Source organism: Lutra lutra, chromosome 1, assembly GCF_902655055.1.
Source record: "Lutra lutra chromosome 1, mLutLut1.2, whole genome shotgun sequence".
NCBI lineage: Eukaryota > Metazoa > Chordata > Mammalia > Carnivora > Mustelidae > Lutra > Lutra lutra.
In genome coordinates, this window is record NC_062278.1 from 42,609,004 (window position 1) to 42,634,532 (window position 25,529).

Below are 25,529 nucleotides of genomic sequence, written 5' to 3' on the forward strand. Positions count from 1 at the left end.
GCCCATGATAGAGATCTGAACTTATTTCCATGATAGTTTCTCCAGCCGGACTCAAAAGGAATCCCGTGAGGCAGGTATGTGATTTTTGGCTCCAGTACCAATGAAAACCTCTTGAGAATGCTCTAGGATTTTTTTTTTTTCCTCAAGATTTTAGAGCACAGGATGAAGAATAAGCTAAATTGGCAGCAAACTACCTAGAGCGAAAGACAACATATGGCAGGAAATTTGGCGTCCTTTAGGGGATAATTCATTGGCACCACATTTACATATTCTATGGTTACCAACAGACATTACACATTATATTTTTCACGATGATATTTTTCTTTAACATTACATGGAGCACTTTCCAAATGGCACTAATACCTATTCTCATCTTAGTGTGACTAAAAAGGCAGTTCCTTTCTCACAAGAGCATGGTATAATTGAAATGTACTTTGATTCCCTTTGGAGTTTTCTTATATCATAAATGGAATTAAGAACTGAGGTAAGTAATGTAGAACTAAACCATAAACTGTAAGCCCATATTAAGTATGGTAAGAAGCATGTTTCCCTTTGTACTCCTAAATATTAGGCCATACTAGTAGTAACTCTGAAATATTTTCCGATGAAGAGCATTTTTAAACTATTTTTTAAATTAATAATAAAAACATTGCTAGTAGTAGTAAGATTGGGAAAATGTTCAAATCCTTTGTTCCTCCAGGGCAAGACCATACTACTTAATGCCTATAGAATTAAGAATTATGTCTCACTGGGATTTTAATAATCAATTAGCCATTTATTCCCCTTTAGATCATCCTCACCAGGTGGTTGTCCTTCAGATCTCCAGCACACCCCTTGGGGAGGAAACTCATTTGTACTTGTATGGCCATTTTTCTTTTAACTTAATTTTCATAAGGTTTTTTTTCATAAGGTTTTCTTTATGAGTTGACTATTATATGCCAACATTGTACTATGGATGTCATTTCATTATTATCACTACTCTGTGAATTAGATACAATAATTCCATTGCATTTGAACAAATGATACCTATAAAGATCAAGCACCTTATCTAAATAGAAATTCCTGGAGATAGCATTGGAAACTTGGTCTGTTGGTTTTACCTTTTGTCCCTAACAATGGACAAAAATGAGTTTCTAATTTTCATTTTGTATTCTACTTCTTCTTTTATATCTTGATTTTTTAAAATTTCTCTAATAATTTGATCATAGCAAGAAATCCCTCAAGCTTAAAAAATTTTCTGGAAAGAATTAATAACCCTTAATACCTAAAACAAAATGTGAACTCTCATAAAGGGAAAGAGTCGATGTTATTTTTAAGGAGTGATAAAAATAGAAACTGGATCATACTAGGCTCTTAACTTACCAATGTTAAGGAATTAAAAAAATATTGATTGATTGATTGAATGGAAAAAGGAGCAATATCTTCTACCTATAGGTCTTTCCTTGGTGTTGGTTCATTAAATTGAACGCATGCTTCAAGGAAGTGCAACTGTATAACTGCTTGCGTCAGGCAGGGAGTGATGGAAAACATCATCATATTTTAGCATGGGCAGAATTATCTATCACCTAATTTCTCCAACACCTACACTTAATAAAGAATGAGATAAAAGTGACTATCAAAATAAATATTAGATTTAAATTTGTTTATTGATAGGCTCTTATACTTTATCAAATGTAAATTGACTTTTTGGTTTCCAGTGTTAATAAATTATTGAAAATGAACTGTTTTATTTTGCTAGCTGTTACCTATAAATTCATTCACCGAATGATGAGCAACATTAAACCATAATCATTATGGCAGGTTTTCTTTAAATATAAAAATGAAATAATCAAATATTAATTATGGCCAGCTGACAAAGAAATCCATAAAACAATACCCAAGACCAAACTGCAAAAAAAGAATGTATTAAGGAAAAAATATTTTTAAAATCATAGGTATTACACATTAAATGCTTTATTGAAGTCTGATTTTATAACATTCTAATGTGAATTACAACTGCCTTATTCTTGGGGTGAAAGTTCTAAATTTGATAAATCTCCCTGGTCAAATAAGCATGTAAGAGGTTGCCAAATTTGACTATATAGATCCCAGTCATCTTGTATAGTGCAAACATAATAGAATAGCAGACCTAGATTAGATTTTGAACTTCTGACATATTTAAAAGCTCTAAGTCTGGTACCCTATAATATCTGAGAGGAAATAGAAATGCCTTAAAATGAAGTTAATATGTTTTATTTAACATATAAATAAGGCAATTTTGTCACCGGAAGCTATTCATTCACTGCTATTATTTTCTTTGTTTCCTGGGAATATATGACTGCTAAAATAATCTAATTGCAAAGTGCATAAATACACACACACACACACACACACACACACACATGAGTGATGCAAAGCTTATAATTTAATAAACAAAATTGCGTTTAAAGAAGAAAACCAATTATATCAGTATCTGGATTAAGAATTAGAGGGTCAGAGTTCAAGTTTTGACTCAACCCAACTGGTTGTGAGTCCTGTGGCAAATCAAAGCATTCACAGAAACTCAGTTTCTTCCCTTGTGATTCAGAATAGTTCTACTTCACTATTTCCAGATTCCTTAAAGGTCAAGTAAGATTATATAGGAATATATTTTATTAAGTGAAATAGAGCTATGAAAATCTAAATTATTACTGCTGGTAAGTTTGAGAATTTATCAATTAATCTTCGCTGTATAGAAAAGAAAAATTCTTGAAAGTAATTCCTTTTGTTTTACTCAGTAATAATTCTTCTCAATATTTCTATTAATTATATGTTTGAAACACTACATCTGTTATAAAGTATCATTTTCAAGTAATTTAGAGAAAGCCCTTTATTCAGTCATTATATTTCCATTTATTTGAATTGAACCATAAACAATTATAATAAGTTTTGAGCTTGATGGTCTTAAACAAGAGAAGGTGAGAGAGTCTCTGATCTTCAAAGTAGCAGAAAGCTGGGGGCACAGTCTCTGCTCAGAACTTGGTACTAACATGTGTTATCAATTTTAGTTGAAGTTCAAAAAGATGGAACTTGTTTTTAGCAAATGTTTGATATTTCTGCCATCACACCATTAGTCAAATGATGTTCATACTTCAAGAAGACCCACCTTGGCCATTTTTTACCTAGTGAAATAGAAGGAATTATATTAGATAAGGTTGATGTGGTTTTGTTGGTATTTGGGAGGGATTATTTTCTGAAAATTTGAAAAAATAATAATAATCGGTGTAACTGTAACTTTACATCATTAAGGAATACAGTAAGCAGAACATTAGGACAGTTTCTCATAATTAAAATATTTCTATAGATATAAGTGTTCACTTTACAGCAAAGTCTTAGTCATTTATTTGCACCTTTCTATCTCCTGCACATATGATAAAAATATTGCTGAAATAAAATGTCATTCTATGGTGCCCATGCCAATTTCTTGCTATGTCCTGTTTGCTTCTCTCTGAAAGTGTTCTTCTGCACTTGTCTCAAGGGTACTGTAATATTCAAAATAGACTATACATCTTATATTTATTTTATTAATAATTTATAGAAATAGTTTGTTAGAATAAACTCTGATGACACTAGTTTTCTTGTATTCATGACTAATTTGAGAAACGAGTTGAGACCATCTCTATCCAAGTGTCCACAACAATGAAAATAGGAAAATCTTTCAAATATATTGGAGAAAATATAAGACAGGGAATGCAATTTTTACACATTTAAGAATTTTCCTTATTTCTTCAACATTGACCATTTATATTTTTTGGTTGAATTGGCCACATTTGAATTTTAAAAAGAATTTGTTTTTGTGTGTTTTCCCCATTTAGATAGGTTCATGATATTTTTGAAAGGTTAAATGCAACTTAACAACATTTGTTAGAGCATGACTTACATCTGCCCAAAGATCAATTTTTTTTAATTTTTAAATATACAATAACTCTCCTAAGGGAAGAACTATAATTATACACTTGTTTAATAACTGTCTGTATAATTCTAATCATACACAAATTCTTGCAAAAAGTGAGAAAAAGAAATATCCCTAACTCATGAGGCTGAGTATATCTTGACACCAAATCATACGAGAATATTTTCAGAGGGAGAAAAAAACTGCAATGTGTGAACAAAAATTCAGTAACATTGGAATAACTATAAGACCATAGTTAATAATTTTATCAAAAAGATACTATATAATGCTCAAGTTTAGTTTATTCCAAGAATGCAAAGTTGGTTTGCTATTAAATCATTCTAGAAATTCACAACGTAGATAGAAAAGAAAAAGTTAATCTCGATAGATACAGAAAATAAACATTTTACTTTAAAAAATTTTTCTCAGCACATCCTTCATGGAAATATGTATGTCTGATTAAATATATGTAAAAAAATCATAAAACAAACAAAACAAAACAAAAAACCTACAACATTGTATTCAGTAGTAAAACATGAAAAGCATTTATCTTAAAGTAGAAATGAGAATCCTGGTATTATCAATTCAATTCATTATTATACACAAGGTCTTAATTTTTGCAAATAGACAAGAAAATAAATAAAATGTAGAAAGATTGAAAAGGGAAAAAAATCTAAGCTGTCCTTGCAAAATCAAACTGAGCACATTCAGATTACATATTTATTAATTGTTACTACACTTATTTTACAAACCACCTTTGAATAGAATAAGGAAGAGTAAAAATATCATTCCTGTCTTTTTTTTTTGAAGTATAGTTGATATACAATGATATATTAGTTTTAAGTTGATGGTATATTGTTGGCTATATAGCCTGTGCTGTATTTTTCAGCTGTTCCTGTTTTAAAAACAATTAAATTTTGTTTTGAATTAAACAAAAATAAAATTTTAAAGTGTAAAGTAACGTAAAGCATTCAGTGTACTAAGACTGAAGTATGGTTGGTAAGGAAGACTTGGAGAATGTGTTTCTTAACCTGATTTTGAAGAGAGAGATTATCCTCAGGCACCCTGAAATGATAGACATGTGATCAGTTTTAATTGGCACTCTGCTAGGTGCTGGTTTTAGAACTACATACAACATGGAGTTGGCCCCCGCCCTCCTTAACTTATAGACCAGTAGGTGTGATAGGGGTCATTTTTTAAAAAATATTTTATTTATGTGTGTGAGACAGTTGGCAAAGGAGCAGAGGAGTAGGGAGAGGGACAAGCAGACTCCACCCTGAGCCTGGAGCCAGACATGGTTCTATCTCACGACCCTGAGATCATGACCTGAGCCGAAATCAAGAGTCTGATGCTTAACCAGCTGAGCTGCCCAAGCATCCTAATAGGGATCATTCTTAAAATGAATAATGTCTTGATTAAAATATAATCTAGAAAATACTGTCCCGTATTTTTATATGATTTAATAGTAAACCACAGAAAATACTTTAAGTTCAATCAGCTAGTTAGGTACAGTACATGAAAATCTAAAACCAAAGCATTTTATTTCCAATCAAAGATGATTCTAGTCTTTTTTCCTGGGAATAATGAAACATATTTGTCAATTTTTTTTTCAGTTTACCTCCTGCTGTGTATGCTTTTTTGCTTCCATCCTGATTCTGATTACATATTAATCATGAGTGCTGGATGCTAAGGTCAAAGATTTTGATTTTTATATACCACACTCATGTATTGGAGTGTGTTTTAATTTTTTGGAAATGAGACATAGAGTATGTGAGATACAATTACTGGTAATAGGAAATAATAGCATTTCCTTTGAAAATTAGTTAAATTTCAATAATTTTTTAAAGATTTATTTATTTGAAAGAGAGAGCACAGGAACAACTGGGGGAAGGGGCTGTAGGAGAGGGTAAAAATCTCAAGCAGACCATGCTGAGTCTGGTGCCCCACATGGGGCTTGATCCCAGCACCCTGAGATCACAGCCTGAGACAAAATTGAGTCAGTCAGTAAACCAAATGAGCCACCCAGTTACCCCTCAATAATTTTTTAAAAAAATTTTTAAGTACTCTCTATCCAGTGTGGGGTTCAAACTTACAATCCCAAGATGAAGAGTTGTAATGTATGCTCTACTGACTAAGCCAGCCAGGCACCCCAATAAGTTTTAATATTTTTATCATTGATGAATACTTTTTATGTTTGAATGAAAATATTTCAATCTAAAGCCAACATTTATTTGATAATTGCAAGATAAATCTCTGTGTATGGCTATATATTTATTACATTTTCCCGTCCTTTTTCTAGAAAATGTGATTAGAAAGGCTATGGTGAAATACATATTGTTGAACCTGGAATTCTTATATACTCTAAATCACATTTCTTGAGTCATCAAACAGTGGTTCAATGATTAATAATATATCCGAACCACTGGGGATAGTTGGGGAAATGAACTGATTGTAACAGACTGATTTGCTTCCCTGAACCCTTTAATTATGAAAGATCATAATTTTATTTATACTCATGACTCAACCTAGGAACAAAAGCGAAATTCCACTGCACATTATTTTTTTGCTTATTTTTGAAGTTTCATTTCAGCCAGTCATCCAACAACAATTTTATTGAGTTTTACTATGGATATTCATATGTACTTTAGGATTTCTGATAGCAGCAAATAATATAAGCCCTTGAAAACGTGAGAATGTCATTTCTAAATCAAAATACGTATGAGAGAGCATGCAACCTTGATAGAAGAACACATTGCATCCATGTGCAGATGAACTGATATTTTATAAATAATTTCCAGCTATATTTAATACATGTTAAAACTAGTTCTCACCACTATTGCAGAGAATTTCTTTTCCTTTAACCTTATTTATTGTAATCAAAAGCACAGGGAAACTAAGGTAGAATAGAAACTAGATACTAAAAAAATAAAACTTAGAAATTAAGGCTTTCCAAGGTAGAATATTTGTGATTCTGTTTATTCTTTGTCTGTACATTTGGGTTTGCTGAATCTTTGTACTTAATGTAAACCATATTTTCAGACTTGCCCATCTTAACTGATGTGTTTACAAATATCTAAATTTTAGAGCTAAATGCAGCCTGATCTGATTTCTGAATGGTCATGGGGCTTTGGCTTAATTGACTGGTTTGATTTTTCAGCTACTTTTATTTCCCTTGCCAAACATTCCACTAGACATGCTAACAAGAAATGAAATGGTCATAAGGCTGGGAGCCAGAAGGAAATGAGTGATAAGCAAAGGTCTGGGTAGTAAGAAAACCCGGTAACTGGCCACTGTAACTGAGAGTTGGCTGTATGAGGCAAAATGTCTGTGACTACACTTACTGTATGCATTGGATTTTGCTAGCATATTATTATTCTTCATAGAATGGTATTAAGGCAAGAACATAGAAAATTATAATGATTTATGGAGAACATGAATATAAAAGATTTCATTCATTCATTCATTCATTCATTTGTTCAGTCATCCATTCTTTTAATTTCAGCTCAGTCTCTGGGACCGGGTTTTAGGCATTGGACTGATCAGTTCAGGATAGATAGAAGTTTTCAAGGAAATGTTGAATCTTCCCTTTCTTCCTGAATATTGTTAAATCTAAAGTTTAATTAGAATTTTGAAGAAGCAAGTCCTAGAGGCTTAAGCTTTTGCCTAATGACTTTTCAGACATTACCAGATTTACTAGATATATATGATATATTACCCAAAATATACAATTAAATCAGTACCTTCAAGGAAAACAGATTGGTATACAGTTAATTGTTACATATATAAAAATTATCTGAAAATTATAGAATTTAAATAATTTTTCTTTACCTCTTAATAAATAAGACCTATAGCTTGGGAGACATCCAAATACTAAACACAGCAAGTATAACCTTCATACTACCAAGCCATATAATTCATAGCTAGTGTGAATTAAGAATTTTTTACCTATGAAAGGAAAAAGCAAGCAAAGAAAGCTATTTTTTTTTTAAAGCTATTTATTTATCTGCTTGAGAGAGAGAGAGAAAGTGCACAAGCTGGGGACAGACACAGAGGGAGAGAGAGAAGGAGACTCCCAGTTCAGCAGGGAGGCCTACATGGGGCTCCATCCCAGGACCCTGAGATCATGACCTGACCTGAAGGCAGATGCTTAACTGACTGAGCCACTCAGGCTCCTCAGAAAGCTATTTTCTATCATCAGAATGGCAAACTAAACTTCATGATTTAGAAGGAACATATGAGGAAAACTTAAATGTGCAGTACAATGAGGGGTGCATCGATGTTTGTTAAAAAGAACCAGGGAGGGGCGCCTGGGTGGCTCAGTGGGTTAAAGCCACTGCCTTCGGCTCAGGTCATGATCCCAGGGTCCTGGGATCGAGCCCCGCATCGGGCTCTCTGCTCGTCAGGGAGCCTGCTTCCTCCTCTCTCTCTGCCTGCCTCTCTGCCTACTTGTGATCTCTGTCTGTCAAATAAATAAATTAAAAAAAAATAAATAAATAAAATAAAAATAAAAATAAAAAGAACCAGGGAGGGAAACAAACCATAAGAGACTCTTAATCTCAGGAAACAAATTGAGGGTTGCTGAAGGGTGGTGGGGGAGGTCTAGGGTGGCTGGGTTATGGACATTGAGGAGGGTGTGTGTTATGGTGAATGCTGTGAATTGTGTAACACTGATGATTCACAGACCTTTACCCCTGAAGCAAATAATACATTATATGTTAATAAGAAAAAAATCAATTAAAAAAAAAGGCTATTTGCTCAAGGTCTTTCAGCAGTGCTTAGTCAAGGCAGTGCTTAGTCAAGACTAGATTAAGGGCCTTCAGACATGGAAGACAAGCAATTTCCCTTCTCTTTGTAACATGATGGAGTTATATTTAAAACAATATTATAGCAAAAATAAAGGAAGAGAACTATAATACTGTAGGTTTTAAAATCAGAGATAGCCGTGTTGGGAATATGATGGAGAACTAATTGATTGTGTGACCTCAGCAGGTTTTTTAAATCCACAATGCTTTCAGTTAAGGACACCATAAAATGGGAATAATATATATCACTAAAGCACAAGATGGTGTGAACGTAAAGTAGTATAATGTTTGTATGTAAGATATAAATATGTAATGTTATATAATTCTAATGATGCAAAAAAATTAACTAGTGTTTTCTATATATAAAATACCCATTTTCCATATTTCTTTGTCTTTTTGAATTGTTCATTTTGCATTACTTATTTTCCAAGTTGCTGTTGTAATATATAGAGAGGTATATTTTCAGCTTTGCTCCCATGACGTTAAACTGTGACAATTATCTAAAATGCCACAGACTTCAGAGTTGTTATTTTAATTCAGAATAATCCATAGAATTGACACCCAAGAGTTGCCGGAATCATTATATAGTTGAACATTTGTTCTATTTGTAAATACATATAACAGTATACTCAACACTCTTGTATCTAATGCTTTTCATTTTTTAAATGTTTCCCTAAGTATAAATTTCCAAGAATAACAGTATAGTGGATTCAAGTTGCTGCTTTTAGCTTTATTATGTATTAGCTGTATGACATTGAGTAAGTTGATTACCCTCCACATATCTTAGTTTTCTCATGTGTAAAATGGAAATGATAATACTTAAAAAGTTATCATATATAGGGCGCCTGGGTGGCTCAGTGGGTTAAGCCGCTGCCTTCGGCTCAGGTCATGATCTCAGGGTCCTGGGATCGAGTCCCGCATCGGGCTCTCTGCTCAGCAGGGAGCCTGCTTCCCTCTCTCTCTGCCTGCCTCTCTGTCTACTTGTGATCTCTGTCTGTCAAATAAATAAATAAAATCTTTAAAAAAAAAGTTATCATATATAGAATAATTAAACCAGCATCTAGCACATAATAAATGCTATATAAAGTTAAATGCTCATTGAAAGATTTAATTGTATTTACAGGCACATATTTCTAAAATGGTTACTATAAGTTCCTGCCAACAGCTATTTTAATTTTATTTTCCTTTTAAACATGGATTTTATATATATATATTTTTAAAGATTTTATTTATTTACTTGACAGAGAGAGAGATCACAAGTAGGCAGAGAGGCAGTCAGAGAGAGAGGAGGAAGCAGGCTCCCCGCCAAGCAGAGAGCCCGATGCGGGCCTCGATCCCAAGACCCTGGGACCATGACCTGAGCCGAAGGCAGAGTCTTTAACCCACTGAGCCACCCAGGTGCCCGGATTTTATATTTTTAATGTGTTAATCAAATACAGATTTTTAAGAGTTATAATTATTCATCTTAATTGTTTTATGAAAATCACATATAGGATCCATGGAGATGGGGACTTTGATTTACTTGCTCTGACTAACCAGCATAAAAAGGAACACCTAGTACATAGCTCTATAAATATCTGTAAAAAAGATAAATGATTGTGGAAATCCTGGCTATATGTTGGGCTGGAAGGCAGAAATACTTCATTTTGCTGATCAGCTAGGATTCAACTAAAGATAAAAAAGGGGGCATATTTTATGCTCACAGAAAGCCATGCCAAATAAACCAATTGAGATATTATAGGTTATAGCCTCTTGTTTTGAAAACAAATCTTCTTCAATTTTTTTTGTTTTATTTCTATTAAATATTTTTTGCAACTTTGCAAAATTGGGAAGATAGGGAAAGCTTTTACATTTTTTTAATTAATCAGTGTATCAAATTGTATTATATATATAGTGCCTCGTTAGCGCAGTAGGTAGCGCGTCAGTCTCAAATTGTATTATATATATTCATGACATGATATTTATTGAACTCTGCTGATAATGTTTAATTTATTATTTACCATAAATCCAGGTAAACCAGTCATGATTGTCACAGAATACATGGAGAACGGTTCCTTGGACAGTTTCTTACGTGTAAGTAGAAGATTTTATATATATTCATATATCTCTTATCCCCATCTATCCATATCTCTTATCTCTCTATCTATACACATATATGTATAAATATGGAATGAATCGCTGAAAATGTGAGACAACCTCTAATATTTTGCGAGTTATTAGATAACGAAGTTTAAAGTAAAACTGAAATTGAGGGAACTAAAGAGTAAGAGGAAGACTAAAACATATCTATCTTGCAGCATCCCAAGTTAATGGTTTATATTTTTAATAATATAATATAATATTATATTATATGTATATAATATAATAATATATTATATTATTTTAAGAAGTGCGAACTTCTTCAGCCTTTTTGTACTGCGGAGATTCACATTGGTTAAAATAGAAAATTCTAAAAGACCCTTAAATTAAGACATAAATAACATTGATTGATGTAAGATGAACATTCTCTTTTCTTCATTTAAAGTAACCTCAGACTGCTATTAGATCGAAGACCATCTATCTCTCACATAGAGCTTTTGTCTCAGAAAATAAGCAAGTTTTATAATTCCAAAGTAGTCTCAATTCAGAGATATCATTTCGGTGATATATATGCATCCATACATATTCTTAATGATTTGAACTTAGAAATTTTATTTTTAAAGATTGCTTCAGCAAATATTCAAAGAAATAAGTTTGATGGGGAACAAGATCCTGCCAATCACTAATCACTGCAAGGGTTAAAAAAAGACTTTATACTCTGTCTTTAATATGCTTTCAGTGTTATAAAATAGAAATAGATAGATAGACAGGAAGCATAGTACAATTCATTCATGGAGGAAAATTTTAAATTTTCTATAAATGAGAAATTATTTAATATTCATGAGGCAAATACAAATTTTACCAGCAATTATTTTCCCAAGCATTTAAAAAACAAGTACTTTTCAAATCAGATAATTAAAACCATTATAATAAATATTCTTTTAAATTGTTATTGTGTAGATAAAACTAAACATGGAATTTTATATCTATCTATGCATGCATTTATGCACATATGTATATCTATATGTGTGTATCTATTTACCTATTTATCATATAAATCGTGTATTTCTATTTTAATCCAAGTAAACTGGAAACTTTTCTAAATACAGACCTCTGACTTTGTGTTTTATTGTCTTCCATTTTATAACCTATAACTCGAGATTGAGTAGAAAATGAATATTCAGTAAATATTTCTAATTCTGAATTATTTATTTATGATGATAATTTAAACATGTAACATCCACCTTCTTTGGAGCACTTAATAAAAATCTGAAAAACCAGAAGGAAGAATGGACATTCAATCAAATAAGTATGTAAAACTAAAATAACCACAGGATTCATTTCATTTTGCTGTTCTTGAACTTAAAATTTCTGAGGGGTTTGTCTGTCACCAACAGACCAGGAAAGATCTAATTTTGAACCTGAAGTCAGAATATTGGGATCCTCCTTGTAATGAAGTATTCAGTAATGCAGCTACTGTGCTATTTTGGTTTAGCCTTATTTCTATTTATTCACGTATCTTGTTAAGCAGGAGTGCTTAGAACTAAAATGTATATAGTCAATCTTTTTACAGTTCAGTATGTGAGATTTTAACCGAGGTATATCCCTAAGGAAGAGCAACACATCTTAACTGTGTATTTGAAATACTTCTCAGAAACACGATGCCCAGTTTACGGTCATCCAGCTAGTGGGGATGCTTCGAGGGATAGCATCTGGCATGAAGTACCTCTCAGACATGGGTTATGTTCACCGGGACCTTGCTGCTCGTAACATTTTGATCAACAGTAATTTGGTGTGTAAGGTTTCTGATTTTGGACTTTCACGTGTTCTAGAGGATGATCCCGAAGCTGCTTACACAACAAGAGTGAGTCACTTTTTCTTTTTGTCCTCTTTTATCTTTGTTTTCTGCCTTGTGTTATGTGGACTTGCAAATAAATAGAAGTCATGTCTCTCAATGCTTTGTCAATTATGTCTTCCCATGAAGGAAATGTATCCTTTAACATTAAACTATTGTTACTTCTTCTGGGCAAATAGATGGTCACTACTTATAAGGTGGATAATGATGGTAATTCTGAAATGTCATACATTGGTTTAATGTGTCCCCCAGAGAGGCAGCATGGTTCACTCATGTTTGAAGTCTTGGGATTTTTATATTTACGCATTTTTGGATCTGTTTTAGTAAACAGACAGGACAAATTCTCAGTACCTCCATCCAACTAGATATAATTTTAAAGCATTATAAAATTCATGTTAACCTAAGCAACACATGCTCACATCATAAAAATTTCAAAACAAAGCAATAAAAAGGAGAAAAGTCATCCATAATTGTGCCACCCACAGAGAACATTTATAACTTTGTCAGTCAATTCTTCCAGATTTTTTCTGCTTCCTTATTATACACACCTATCCATGAATACATAATTAGAGTGGGATTTTTTTTTATGGTCAGAGAATGAAATTTATTAAATTCATTATTTCTGAAGGGTGGTAATTCTGGATGGCAATAATATTCAGGGTGAGTCTTTGGGAACTGGTTGGTCAGAATGAACTACCATCCAGGTCACTACAGGTAAAAACATATTCTTAACTAGACATGTATGAAATAGTTTATAAACATATATTTTTATCCCCAGTGGTACAGGTCTGCGAATCGCCAGGTTTACACACTTCACAGCACTCACCATAGCACATACCCTTCCCAATATCCATAACCCCACCCCCCCTCTCCCAACCCCCCTCCCCCCATCAACCCTCAGTTTATTTTGTGAGATTAAGAGTCACTTATGGTTTGTCTCCCTCCCAATCCCATCGTGTTACATTTATTCTTCTCCTACCCCCTTAACCCCACATGTTGCATCTCCTCTCCCTCATATCAGGGAGATTATATGATAGTTGTTTTTCTTCGATTGACTTATTTCGCTAAGCATGATACCCTCTAGTTCCATCCACGTCGTCGCAAATGGCAAGATTTCATTTCTTTTGATGGCTGCATAGTATTCCATTGTGTATATATACCACTTCTTCTTTATCCATTCGTCTGTTGATGGACATCTAGGTTCTTTCCATAGTTTGGCTATTGTAGACATTGCTGCTATAAACATTTGGGTGCACGTGCCCCTTCGGATCACTACGTTTGTATCTTTAGGGTAAATACCCAGCAGTGCAATTGCTGGGTCATAGGGTAGTTCTATTTTCAACATTTTGAGGAACCTCCATGCTGTTTTCCAGAGTGGTTGCACCAGCTTGCATTCCCACCAGGAGTGTAGGAGGGTTCCCCTTTCTCCGCATCCTCGCCAGCATCTGTCATTTCCTGACTTGTTAATTTTAGCCATTCTGACTGGTGTGAGGTGATATCTCATGGTGGTTTTGATTTGTATTTCCCTGATGCCGAGTGATATGGAGCATTTTTTCATGTGTCTGTTGGCCATCTGGATGTCTTCTTTGCAGAAATGTCTGTTCATGTCCTCTGCCCATTTCTTGATTGGATTATTTGTTCTTTGGGTGTTGAGTTTGCTAAGTTCTTTATAGATTTTGGACACTAGCCCTTTATCTGATGTCATTTGCAAATATCTTCTCCCATTCTGTCAGTTGTCTTTTGGTTTTGTTAACTGTTTCCTTTGCTGTGCAAAAGCTTTTGATCTTGATAAAATCCCAATAGTTCATTTTTGCCCTTGCTTCCCTTGCCTTTGGTGATGTTCCTAGGAAGATGTTGCTGTGGCTGACGTCGAAGAGGTTGCTGCCTGTGTTCTTCTCAAGGATTTTGATGGATTCCTTTCTCACATTGAGATCCTTCATCCATTTTGAGTCTATTTTCGTGTGTGGTGTAAGGAAATGATCCAATTTCATTTTTCTGCATGTGGCTGTCCAATTTTCCCAACACCATTTATTGAAGAGGCTGTCTTTTTTCCATTGGACATTCTTTCCTGCTTTGTCAAAGATGAGTTGACCATGGAGTTGAGGGTCTATTTCTGGGCTCTCTATTCTGTTCCATTGATCTATGTGTCTGTTTTTGTGCCAGTACCATGCTGTCTTGATGATGACAGCTTTGTAATAGAGCTTGAAGTCCGGAATTGTGATGCCACCAACTTTGGCTTTCTTTTTCAATATTCCTTTGGCTATTCAAGGTCTTTTCTGGTTCCATATAAATTTTAGGATTCTTTGTTCCATTTCTTTGAAAAAAATGGATGGTACTTTGATAGGAATTGCATTAAATGTGTAGATTGCTTTAGGTAGCATAGACATTTTCACCATATTTATTCTTCCAATCCAGGAGCATGGAACATTTTTCCATTTCTTTGTGTCTTCCTCAATTTCTTTCATGAGTACTTCATAGTTTTCTGTGTATAGATTCTTAGTCTCTTTGGTTAGGTTTATTCCTAGGTATCTTATAGTTTTGGGTGCAATTGTAAATGGGATGGACTCCTGAATTTCTCTTTCTTCTGTCTTGTTGTTGGTGTAGAGAAATGCAACTGATGTCTGTGCACTGATTTTATATCCTGACACTTTACTTAATTCCTGTACAAGTTCTAGCAGTTTTGGAGTGGAGTCTTTTGGGTTTTCCACATATAGTATCTTATCATCTGTGAAGAGTGATAGTTTGACTTCTTCTTTGCCGATTTGGATGCCTTTAATTTCCTTTTGTTGTCTGATTGCTGAGGCTAGGACTTCTAGGACTATGTTGAATAGCAGTGGTGATAACAGACATCCCTGCCGTGTTCCTGACCTTAGCGGAAAAGCTTTCAGTTTTTCGCCATTGAGAATGATATTTGCGCTGGGTTTTTCATAGATGGCTTTGATAATATTGAGGTATGTGCCGTCTATCCCTACACTTTGAAGAGTTTTGATCAGGAAGGGATGCTGTACTTTGTCAAATGCTTTTTCAGCATCTATGGAGAGTATCATATGGTTCTTGTTCTTTCTTTTATTAATGTGTTGTATCACATTGATTGATTTGCGGATGTTGAACCAACCTTGCAGCCCCGGAATAAATCCCACTTGGTCGTGGTGAATTATCCTTTTAATGTACTGTTGAATCCTATTGGCAAGTATTTTGGCGAGAATTTTTGCATCTGTGTTCATCAAGGATATTGGTCTGTAGTTCTCTTTTTTGATGGGATCCTTGTCTGGTTTTGGGATCAAGGTGATGCTGGCCTCATAAAATGAGTCTGGAAGTCTTCCTTCTCTTTCTTGTTTTTCGAACAGTTGCAGGAGAATAGGAATTATTTCTTCTTTAAATGTTTGGTAGAATTCCCCCGGGAAGCCATCTGGCCCTGGGATTTTGTTTGTTTGGAGATTTTTGATGACTGTTTCAATCTCCTTACTGGTTATGGGTCTGTTCAGGCTTTCTATTTCTTCCTGGTTCAGTTGTGGTAGTTTATATGTCTCTAGGAATGCATCCATTTCTTCCAGATTGTCAAATTTGTTGGTGTACAGTTGCTCATAGTATGTTCTTATAATTGTCTGTATTTCTTGGTGTTCGTTGCGATCTCTCCTCTTTCATTCATGATTTTATTTATTTGAGTCCTTTCTCTTTTCTTTTTGATAAGTCTGGCCAGGGGTTTATCAATCTTATTAATTCTTTCAAAGAACCAGCTCCTAGTTTCATTGATTTGTTCTATTGTTTTTTTGGTTTCTATTTCATTGATTTCTGCTCTGATCTTTATGATTTCTCTTCTCCTGCTGGGTTTAGGGTTTCTTTCTTGTTCTTTCTCCAGCTCCTTTAGGTGTAGGGTTAGGTTGTGTACCTGAGACCTTTCTTGTTTCTTGAGAAAGGCTTGTATAGCTATATATTTTCCTCTCAGGACTGCCTTTGTTGTGTCCCACAGATTCTGAACCATTGTGTTTTCATTATCATTTGTTTCCATGAATTTTTTCAATTCTTCTTTAATTTCCTGGTTGACCCATTCATTCTTTAGAAGGATGCTGTTTAGTCTCCATGTATTTGGGTTCTTTCCAAATTTCCTCTTGTGATTGAGTTCTAGCTTCAGAGCATTGTGGTCTGAAAATATGCAGGGAATGATCCCAATCTTTTGATACCAGTTGAGACCTGATTTAGGACCAAGAATGTGATCTATTGTGGAGAATGTTCCATGTGCACTAGAGAAGAATGTGTATTCTGTTGCTTTGGGATGAAATGTTCTGAATATATCTGTGATGTCCATCTGGTTCAGTGTGTCATTTAAGGCCTTTATTTCCTTGTTGATCTTTTGCTTGGATGATCTGTCCATTTCAGTGAGGGGAGTGTTAAAATCCCCTACTATTATTGTATTCTTGTCGATGTGTTTCTTTGATTTTGTTATTAATTGGTTTATATAGTTGGCTGCTCCCACGTTAGGGGCATAGATATTTAAAATTGTTAGATCTTCTTGTTGGACAGTTCCTTTGAGTATGATATAGTGTCCTTCCTCATCTCTTATTATAGTCTTTGCTTAAAATCTAATTGATCTGATATAAGGATTGCCACTCCTGCTTTCTCTGATGTCCATTAGCATGGTAAATTCTTTTCTACCCCCTCACTTTAAACCTGGAGGTGTCTTCGGGTTTACGATGAGTTTCTTGTAGGCAACATATAGATGGGTTTTGTTTTTTTTATCCATTCTGATACCCTGTGTCTTTTGATTGGGGCATTTAGCCCATTAACATTCAGGGTAAGTATTGAGAGATATGAATTTAGTGCCATTGTATTGCCTGTAAGGTGACTGTTATTGTATATTGTCTCTGTTTCTTTCTGATCTACTACTTTTAGGGTCTCTCTTTGCTTAGAGGACCCCTTTCAATATTTCCTGTAGAGCTGGTTTGGTATTTGCAAATTCTTTCAGTTTTTGTTTGTCCTGGAAGCTTTTAATCTCTCCTTCTATTTTCAATGATAGCCTAGCTGGATATAGTATTCTTGGCTGCATGTTTTTCTCATTTAGTACTCTGAATATATCATGCCAGCTCTTTCTGGCCTGCCAGGTCTCTGTGGATAAGTCTGCTGCCAATCTAATATTTTTACCATTGTACGTTACAGACTTCTTTTCCCGGACTGCTTTCAGGATCTTTTCTTTGTCACTAAGACTTGTCAATTTTACTATTAGGTGATGGGGTGTAGACCTATTCTTATTGATTTTGAGGGGGGTTCTCTGAACCTCCTGGATTTTGATGCTTGTTCCCTTTGGCATATTGGGGAAATTCTCTCCAATAATTCTCTCCAATATACCTTCCACTCCCCTCTCTGTTTCCTCTTCTTCTGGAATCCCAATTATTCTAATGTTGTTTCATCTTCTGGTGTCACTTATCTCTCGAATTCTCCCCTCGTGGTCCAGTAGCTGTTTGTCCCTCTTTTGCTCAGCTTCTTTATTCTCTGTCATTTGGTCTTCTATATCGCTAATTCTTTCTTCTGCCTCATTTATCCTAGCAGTGAGAGCCTCCATTTTTTATTGCACCTCATTAATAGCTTTTTTTATTTCAACTTGGTTAGATTTTAGTTCTTTTATTTCTCCAGAAAGGGCTTTTATATCTCCCGAGAGGGTTGCTTTAATATCTTCCATGCCTTTTTCAAGCCCGGCTAGAACCTTGAGAATCATCATTCTGAACTCTATATCTGCCATATTACCAATGTCTGTATTGATTAGGTCCCTAGCCTTTGGTACTGCTTCTTGTTCTTTTTTTTGTTGTGAATTTTTCCGCCTTGTCATTTTGTCCAGATAAGAGTATATGAAGGAGCAAGTAAAATACTAAAAGGGTGGCAACAACCCCAGGAAAATATGCTTTAGCCAAATCAGAAGAGATCCCAAATCGTGAGGGGGGAGAAAGGGGATGAAAAGGGGTTCAGAAAGAAAAAAAAAAAGAAACTATTAAAAAAAGAAAGCCGATAAAAAATATAAAAAGGAAATATATATATATATATATATATATATATATATATATATATATATATTAGATAAACTATTTAAAAAACGTTAAAAAAGAAAACAGTAAAAGTTAAAAAAATTTAGCAGAAGAAGAGAAAAAAAAATTGAAAAAGAAAAAAAAGTTAAATTAACTGCAAGGCTAAAGAATCATGGAGAGAAAGCCATGAGTTCCATGCTTTGCTTTCTTCTCCTCTGGAATTCCGCCGCTCTCCTTGGTATTGAAACTGCACTCCTTGGTAGGTGAACTTGGTCCTGGCTGGGTTTCTAGTTGATCTTCTGGGTTTCTAGTTGATCTTCTACTGAATTCATTCTAGTTGATCTTCTGTTGTAGTGATTCTCAAGCGTCTTTGCCCCAGGCGGAGTTGCACCGCCCTTACCCGGGGCCGGGCTGAGTAATCCGCTCGGATTTGCTGGGTTTGCTTTCGGGAGCTTTTGTTCCCTGAGCGCTTTCCCTAGAGTTCTGGAAGACGGGAATGAAGATGGCGGCCTCCTGGTCTCCGGCCCGGAGGAGCTGAGAGCCCGGGGCCCCACTCCTCAGTGCGCCCTCAGAGAACAGGGCCCAATTACTCCTGTCACCCTGGCCTCCGGCTGCGCTCCAAGCTGACTGAGCCTGCGACCGGTTCAAGGTAACCCCGAGTTTAGAGCTTACTCCTTGGCTGTCTCTGTAGCCGGCTTCCCCGTTCTAATACCTGTAAGCTCTGCGACACTCAGACACCCCCAATCCTTCTGTGACCCTGTGCGACCTGAGGCCGCGCTGACCCCGCCTGGGCTTCACCCCAGTTAAGCCTCTGGAGCGATGTCCCTCAGCGGAACAGACTTTTAAAAATCCTGATTTTGTGCTCCGTTGCTCCGCCGCTTGCCGGGAGTCGGCCCTTCCCCCCGCGGTCTATCTTCCTGTCGCTTTGGATTCACTTCTCTGCCAGTCCTACCTTTCAGATAGTGGTTGATTTTCTGTTTCTAGAATTGCTGTTCTTTTTCTCTTCAATCTCCCGTTGGATTTGTAGGTGTTTGCAATCTTTAGATAAGCTATTTAGCTGATCTCCTGCTACCTGAAGTAGTCTTAGCCTGCTACTTCTCCGCCATCTTGACTCCTCCACTAGAATGGGATTATTAATATCACTGTATAGCCTGCTTTTCTCTTAGCAATATACCTGCCAAATATATTTCACTGTCAGTAAATAATCTTCAAGTTTCCATTTTCAGCAGTTCTATCTATTCTACTATCTGGTTGTACAATTTTATTAAAATCAACTCCTAATTATTGGTCAAATTATTATTATTTCTAGCTTTTTAAAAATTTTTATCTTTTATTCTATTATTTTTAAAATTTTTTTCCATTATGGTAAGTGTACTCTTTAATCCCCACTGCCCACCCAGGTACCTTCTTATAACCATCAGTTTGTTCTCTATAGTTAAGAGTCTATTTCTTGATTTGTTTCTCTCTCTCTCTATCTCTTTTTTTTTCCCTTTGCTTGTTTGTTTTGTTTCTTAAATTCCACATATGAGTGAGATCGTATGGTATTTGTCTTTCTCCGACTGATTTATTTCACTTAACATTGTGCTAATTCTATCCCTATTGTTGCAAATGGCAAAATTTCACTCATTTTATGGCTGAATGATATTCCTTTGTGTGTGTGTGTGTGTGTGTGTGTGTGTGTGTGTGTGTGTGTTGTACCATTTCTTTCTTATCTATTCATCAATCAAAGGACATTTGGGTTGCTTTCACAATTTGACTGTTTTAAATAATGCTACAATAAGCATAGGGGTGCTTATATACCTTTGAATTAGTGTTTCGTGTTTGGGGGGTAAATACCTAGTAGTACTATTACTGGATCATAGGGTAGTTGTATTTTTAGTTTTTTGAGGAACCTCCATACTGTTTTCCACAGTGAATGTGCTAGTTTGCATTCCCACCACCAGAGGAAGAGGGTTCCTTTTTGGCTCCTCACCAACATTTGTTTTTTGTGTTGTTTCTTTTAGCCATTCTGACAAGTGTGAGGTGGTATCTCATTGTAGTTTTGATTTGTATTTCCCTAATGATTAGTGATTTTGAGCCTCTTTACATGCGTCTGGTGGCCATATGTATGTCTTTGAAGAAATGTTTGTTCATGTCTTCTGCCCATTTTTAATTGGATTATTTGTTTTTTCTTCTTAAATTGTGTTAGTTCTTTATATATTTTGAACACTAACCCCTTATGGGATATGTCATTTACAAATATCTTCTCCTATTCAGTAGGTTGTCTTTTAGTTTTGTTAATTGTTTTCTTCATTGTGCAGAAACTTTTAATTTTGATGTAGTCCCAACAGTTTATTTTTGCTTTTATTTCTCATCTCAGGAGACATATCTAGAAAGATGCTAATAAGGCTAATGTCAGAGAGGTTACTGCCTGTGTTCCCCTAAAGGATTTTTATGATTCCAGGTCTTACATTTAGGTCTCTAATCCATTTTGAGTTTATTTTTGTGTATGATGAAAGAATGTTTTTCAGTTTTATTCTTTTGCATGTGGCTGTCCAGTTTTCCCAACACCATTTGTTGAAGAGACTGTCATTTTCCTATTTGTTCATTTCTCCTATGTCAAAGGTTAATTGACTGTATTATTGTGAATTTATTTCTGGGTTTTCTGTTCTGTTCTGTATATGTATTTTTCATCTATATGTCTATTTTTAATACCAGTACCATACCATTTTAATTACTACTGCTTTGTAATATAACTCGATGTCTGGAATTGTGATACCTCCAGGTTTCTTCTTTTTTTTCTGGATTGTTTTGACTACTGGGGTCTTTTGTGATTCCATACAATTTTTAGGATTGTTTGTTCTAGTTCTGCAAAAAATGATGTTAGTATTTTAGTAGTGATTGCATTAAATGTGTAGATTGCTTTGGGTAGTATGGACATTTTAACAATATTTGTTCTCTCAATCCATAAGCATGGAATGTCTTTCATTTCTTTACATCATTTTGAATTTCTTTTGTCAGTACTTTATAGTTTTCAGAGCACAGGTCTTCCACCTCTCTGGTTAAGTTTATTCCTAGATATGTTATTGTTTTTGGTGCAATTGTAAATGCAACTGTTTTCTTAATTTCTCTTTCTGCTGTTTCATTACTGGTATATAGAAATGCAGCAGATTTATGTACATTGATTTTGTGTCTTGTGACTTTACTGAATTCATTTATCAGTTCCAGTAGGTTTTGGTGGAGTCTTTCAGGTTTTCTATATATAGTTCCATGCCATCTGCAAATGGTGAGAGTTTACTTCCTTATTTGGATGCCTTTTATTTCCTTATGTTGTCTAATTTCTTCTGATACTATGTTCTATTAAAGTGGTGAGAGTGGACTCCTTGCCCACTAGGTCCTGACATTAGGAGAAAAGCTCTCAGGTTTCTACTATTAAGTATGCTGTTGGCTGTGGGTTTTTCATATTAGGCATGTGTTATGTTGAGGTATGTTTTCTCTAAACCTACTTTGCAGAGGATTATTATCATGAATGGATGTTGTACTTTGTCAGATGCTTGCTTTTCAATATTTTGTACAAATGTGTAAATGATCCATCTGCATTCTTAATTATATAAGTCTGATAATTTCCCTATGATAGAACCCTAAAAGTGGATTTTCTGTGTCAAAGTGGATTTTCTGTGCCCATTTTAAAAGCATATTTAAGGGGTGCCTGGGTGGTTCAGTGGGTTAAAGCCTCTGCCTTCAGCTCGGGTCATGATCTCGGGGTCCTGGGATCAAGCTCTCTGATCGACAGGGAGCCTGCATCCCCCTCTCTCTCTGCCTGACTCTCTGCCTACTTGTGCTTTCTCTCTGTCAAATGGATAGATAAAATCTTTAAAATAAATAAATAAATAAAAGCATACTTAACTATATACTGATAAAAATAGATATTATCATTTTTTGTATTTTTTAGTTTTGAGAAATTGTATCTAATGGATTTAATTTTATTAATGTGATTCAAAATGATTATTTCTTCATATATTTATTGACACATTCCTTTGAAAAGACATTTCTTTATAGAATTCTTTTTTCATGGCAGACAATTTTAGAAAATAAAGATATTATGATCATCATTAATGATACTACCAAAGGTAACCAACTGTAATTACCAATTATGTATATAGTTATAAAATGGGATATTATATATATTGATATATAAAATGATATCCATTATCAATCCAGTATTTTCTTCTTTTACAAACTCAATGTTGTTTTGTAATCTATTTTAACTTAAAATATAAAATGTAAAATTTTCTAAATGATGAATTTTAACATTATCATTAAATAATGTATCATAACCCACTTTATCCATATACATTACTTATTTGTCCAATGCACTATTAATTAAGCAAATTCCAGAGTTTTGATGTAATCCTGATAAATGATTAATGTCTGGCCATGATTATTTCCTCAAGATAAATTTCTGGAGTTAAAATTGTTGAGTTAAAATGCATGCAGAGGGATGCCTGTGTGGCTCAGTCGGTTAAGCCGCTGCCTTCGTTTGGCTCAGGTCATGACCCCAGTCCTGCGGTCGAGTCCTGCATCGGGCTCCTTGCTTGGCAGGGAGTCTGCTTCTCTCTCCACCTCTGCCTGCCACTCTGCCTGTTTGTGCGCTTGCACTCTCTCTCTTGCTCTCTCTCTCTGACAAATAATAAAATCTTAAAAAATAAATAAAATAAAATGCATGCAGATATGTGCATGATTTTCATATATGAATTGCCTAATTATTTTCCATATAGTTTGTTATAGAATTTCACTTTTAGTGGCAACATATAAAAGAGGCTATTCCCCCATACACCAGCCAAGAGAATGGGCAGTTTTTAAATGTCAACTTCTGCTGTTTTCTTCGTGTTTCTAAAAGGTTATTGCTGGGGTGCCTGGTGGTGGCTCGGTTGGTTAACTTCTGCCTTCAGTTTAGGTCATGATCTCAGGACCCTGGGATGGGGCCCCACATCAGGCTCCCTGCTCAGTGGGGAGCCTCCTCCCTCTTCCTCTGCTTCTCCCCCTGCTTGTGCTTGCTCTCTCCCTCCCTCTCTCTCTCTCTTTTTCTGTGTCAAATAAGTATAATCTTTAAAAAAAAGAAAGTTATTATTAATTTAAAAAAAATTTTAAAAGCTCATTCTTTCCTAAAACATCAATTTCAACAAATCTATTATCAATGACCAAATGTGTCACGTGACATCTATCTCACATTCTGAGAAAGAGCCCAATTTGCCAGACTGAGTTTCATCCACGAAGCCACAGAGATAGAACCAGAAATTCAGAAGCACGGTGTCCTGGAAATATTCCTAGATGAGTTGATATAGGAGTTGGAACTCTCCTGATGCCTTTATACATTACACTCTCTTTTGCATTTCCCATTTTCACTATACTCTGTAGTGGATTCACTGTCTATACATCTTAGTATTTCTTAAGATGTGTCCTGCACAAAAATGTTGCTGTTCTTGGGAATACAGCTCACTAGGTTGAGAGCCAAACAAATAAAATAAAATTTTATATCTAATAGCTAGTTTAATTGAATTTATAGCAGTGACCATGACTATAAAGCTCTGAAAACTTGAAGAAATTACAAAACCTGAGAAAATATGTGGATAGTGCTTTTAGTGTCCCTTCTGTTCCTTCTCTCATCTCCAGAAAAATTAGCCAACATTCTACAGCAAAGCATCATTTTTTATGACTATAAATTATCATCCCAGGAGATAACGAATGCAACAGATGATAATATATTTATAGTTGTGAGAAATATTTTTTATTCTGTTCAGTGCTACTCTGCATTCTACAGATATCCTTCATAACCTTCTGCTACTATTGGCTTTAAACACACTGCAAAGAAAGTATCATTCTTGCAGGCCTTGCCCATGTTACAACAATCACTATATATATATATATATATATATATATATATATATAGTATATTATATATGTATATGATATACTTCCAGTTTTAATAAAAAGTACTTGATTAACCTTTATTTGAAATATTAGATTTCTGGTAATTTAGTGAGTTTCTGTGCCATATCTTATTTTTAAACTAGAGCACTTTTTTCAATATTAGTCTTGATTTCTAGGATACTCTAAGGCATGATTTTTCTTGTAGAAACTTGGAAGATCCATCCAAATCTGGATCATCTGCTCTTTAGAGAATATATTGGGTTAACTTTCATAGCTTCATTTGTACTGATTGTTACTTTGTAAGGACCAGGGGTACAGAAGACCATTTCTTAACCCTAGTAGGGGAAAAAAAAAAAAAAAAGATGTTGCTCTGTCAAGATTCCTCATTATCATTCATGAAATAAAAATGTGACAGGCTCTCTGCACTTTTATTCTCAGAAGATTATTAAAAACTACACCAACCAAATGGCTCATTAACTGCCAATAAACAGCTGTTTAGAATTATTCAATGTTCATCTTTGTATTTTCTCAAAACTTCTCAAAATATCTGTGGGGGTCCAAACTTCCTTCTGAGAAGCTGTAATTTGCATCTGCATTTCTCGAATAATTTAGAAATCTTTAATTTAATCTCCTGTAATCTCCTTGTTTGGTACACCAATTTTATAATTTACCCTAAACTATTAGGTATATTTTAAAGTAATAGGACTGTTATTTTGTTTTTTAAACAAACACACTGAAACAATTAAATGAATGTTGCCATACTAATTCTTGAGAATTTGTACGTATTATAGGAACCCTGCTATTGTACAAAATGTTTTGGGAAATCTCTTTTGAAATTATCTTTAAAATTGGATTGCAAAGGATATCATTATTCAGAATTATTTAAGCATATAGTATTTTGGGAAACATATTTGCCTGAGATAAAACTGGTCTCAATAAACTTATAGTTAATAAATAAG

General features: G+C 34.6%; 1 protein-coding gene across 2 annotated transcripts in view; it reads left to right on the forward strand.

Annotated features, from left to right (window-relative positions):
* EPHA3 (EPH receptor A3) overlaps positions 1-25,529 on the forward strand; it is a 378,318-nt gene that overhangs the window by 317,456 nt on the left and 35,333 nt on the right. For both annotated transcript variants that reach the window (XM_047722433.1, XM_047722443.1), the window contains exons 12-13: positions 10,724-10,785; positions 12,446-12,655. In XM_047722433.1, coding sequence (XP_047578389.1) covers positions 10,724-10,785; positions 12,446-12,655 — 272 coding nt within the window. The remainder of the gene's footprint in view (positions 1-10,723; positions 10,786-12,445; positions 12,656-25,529) is intronic.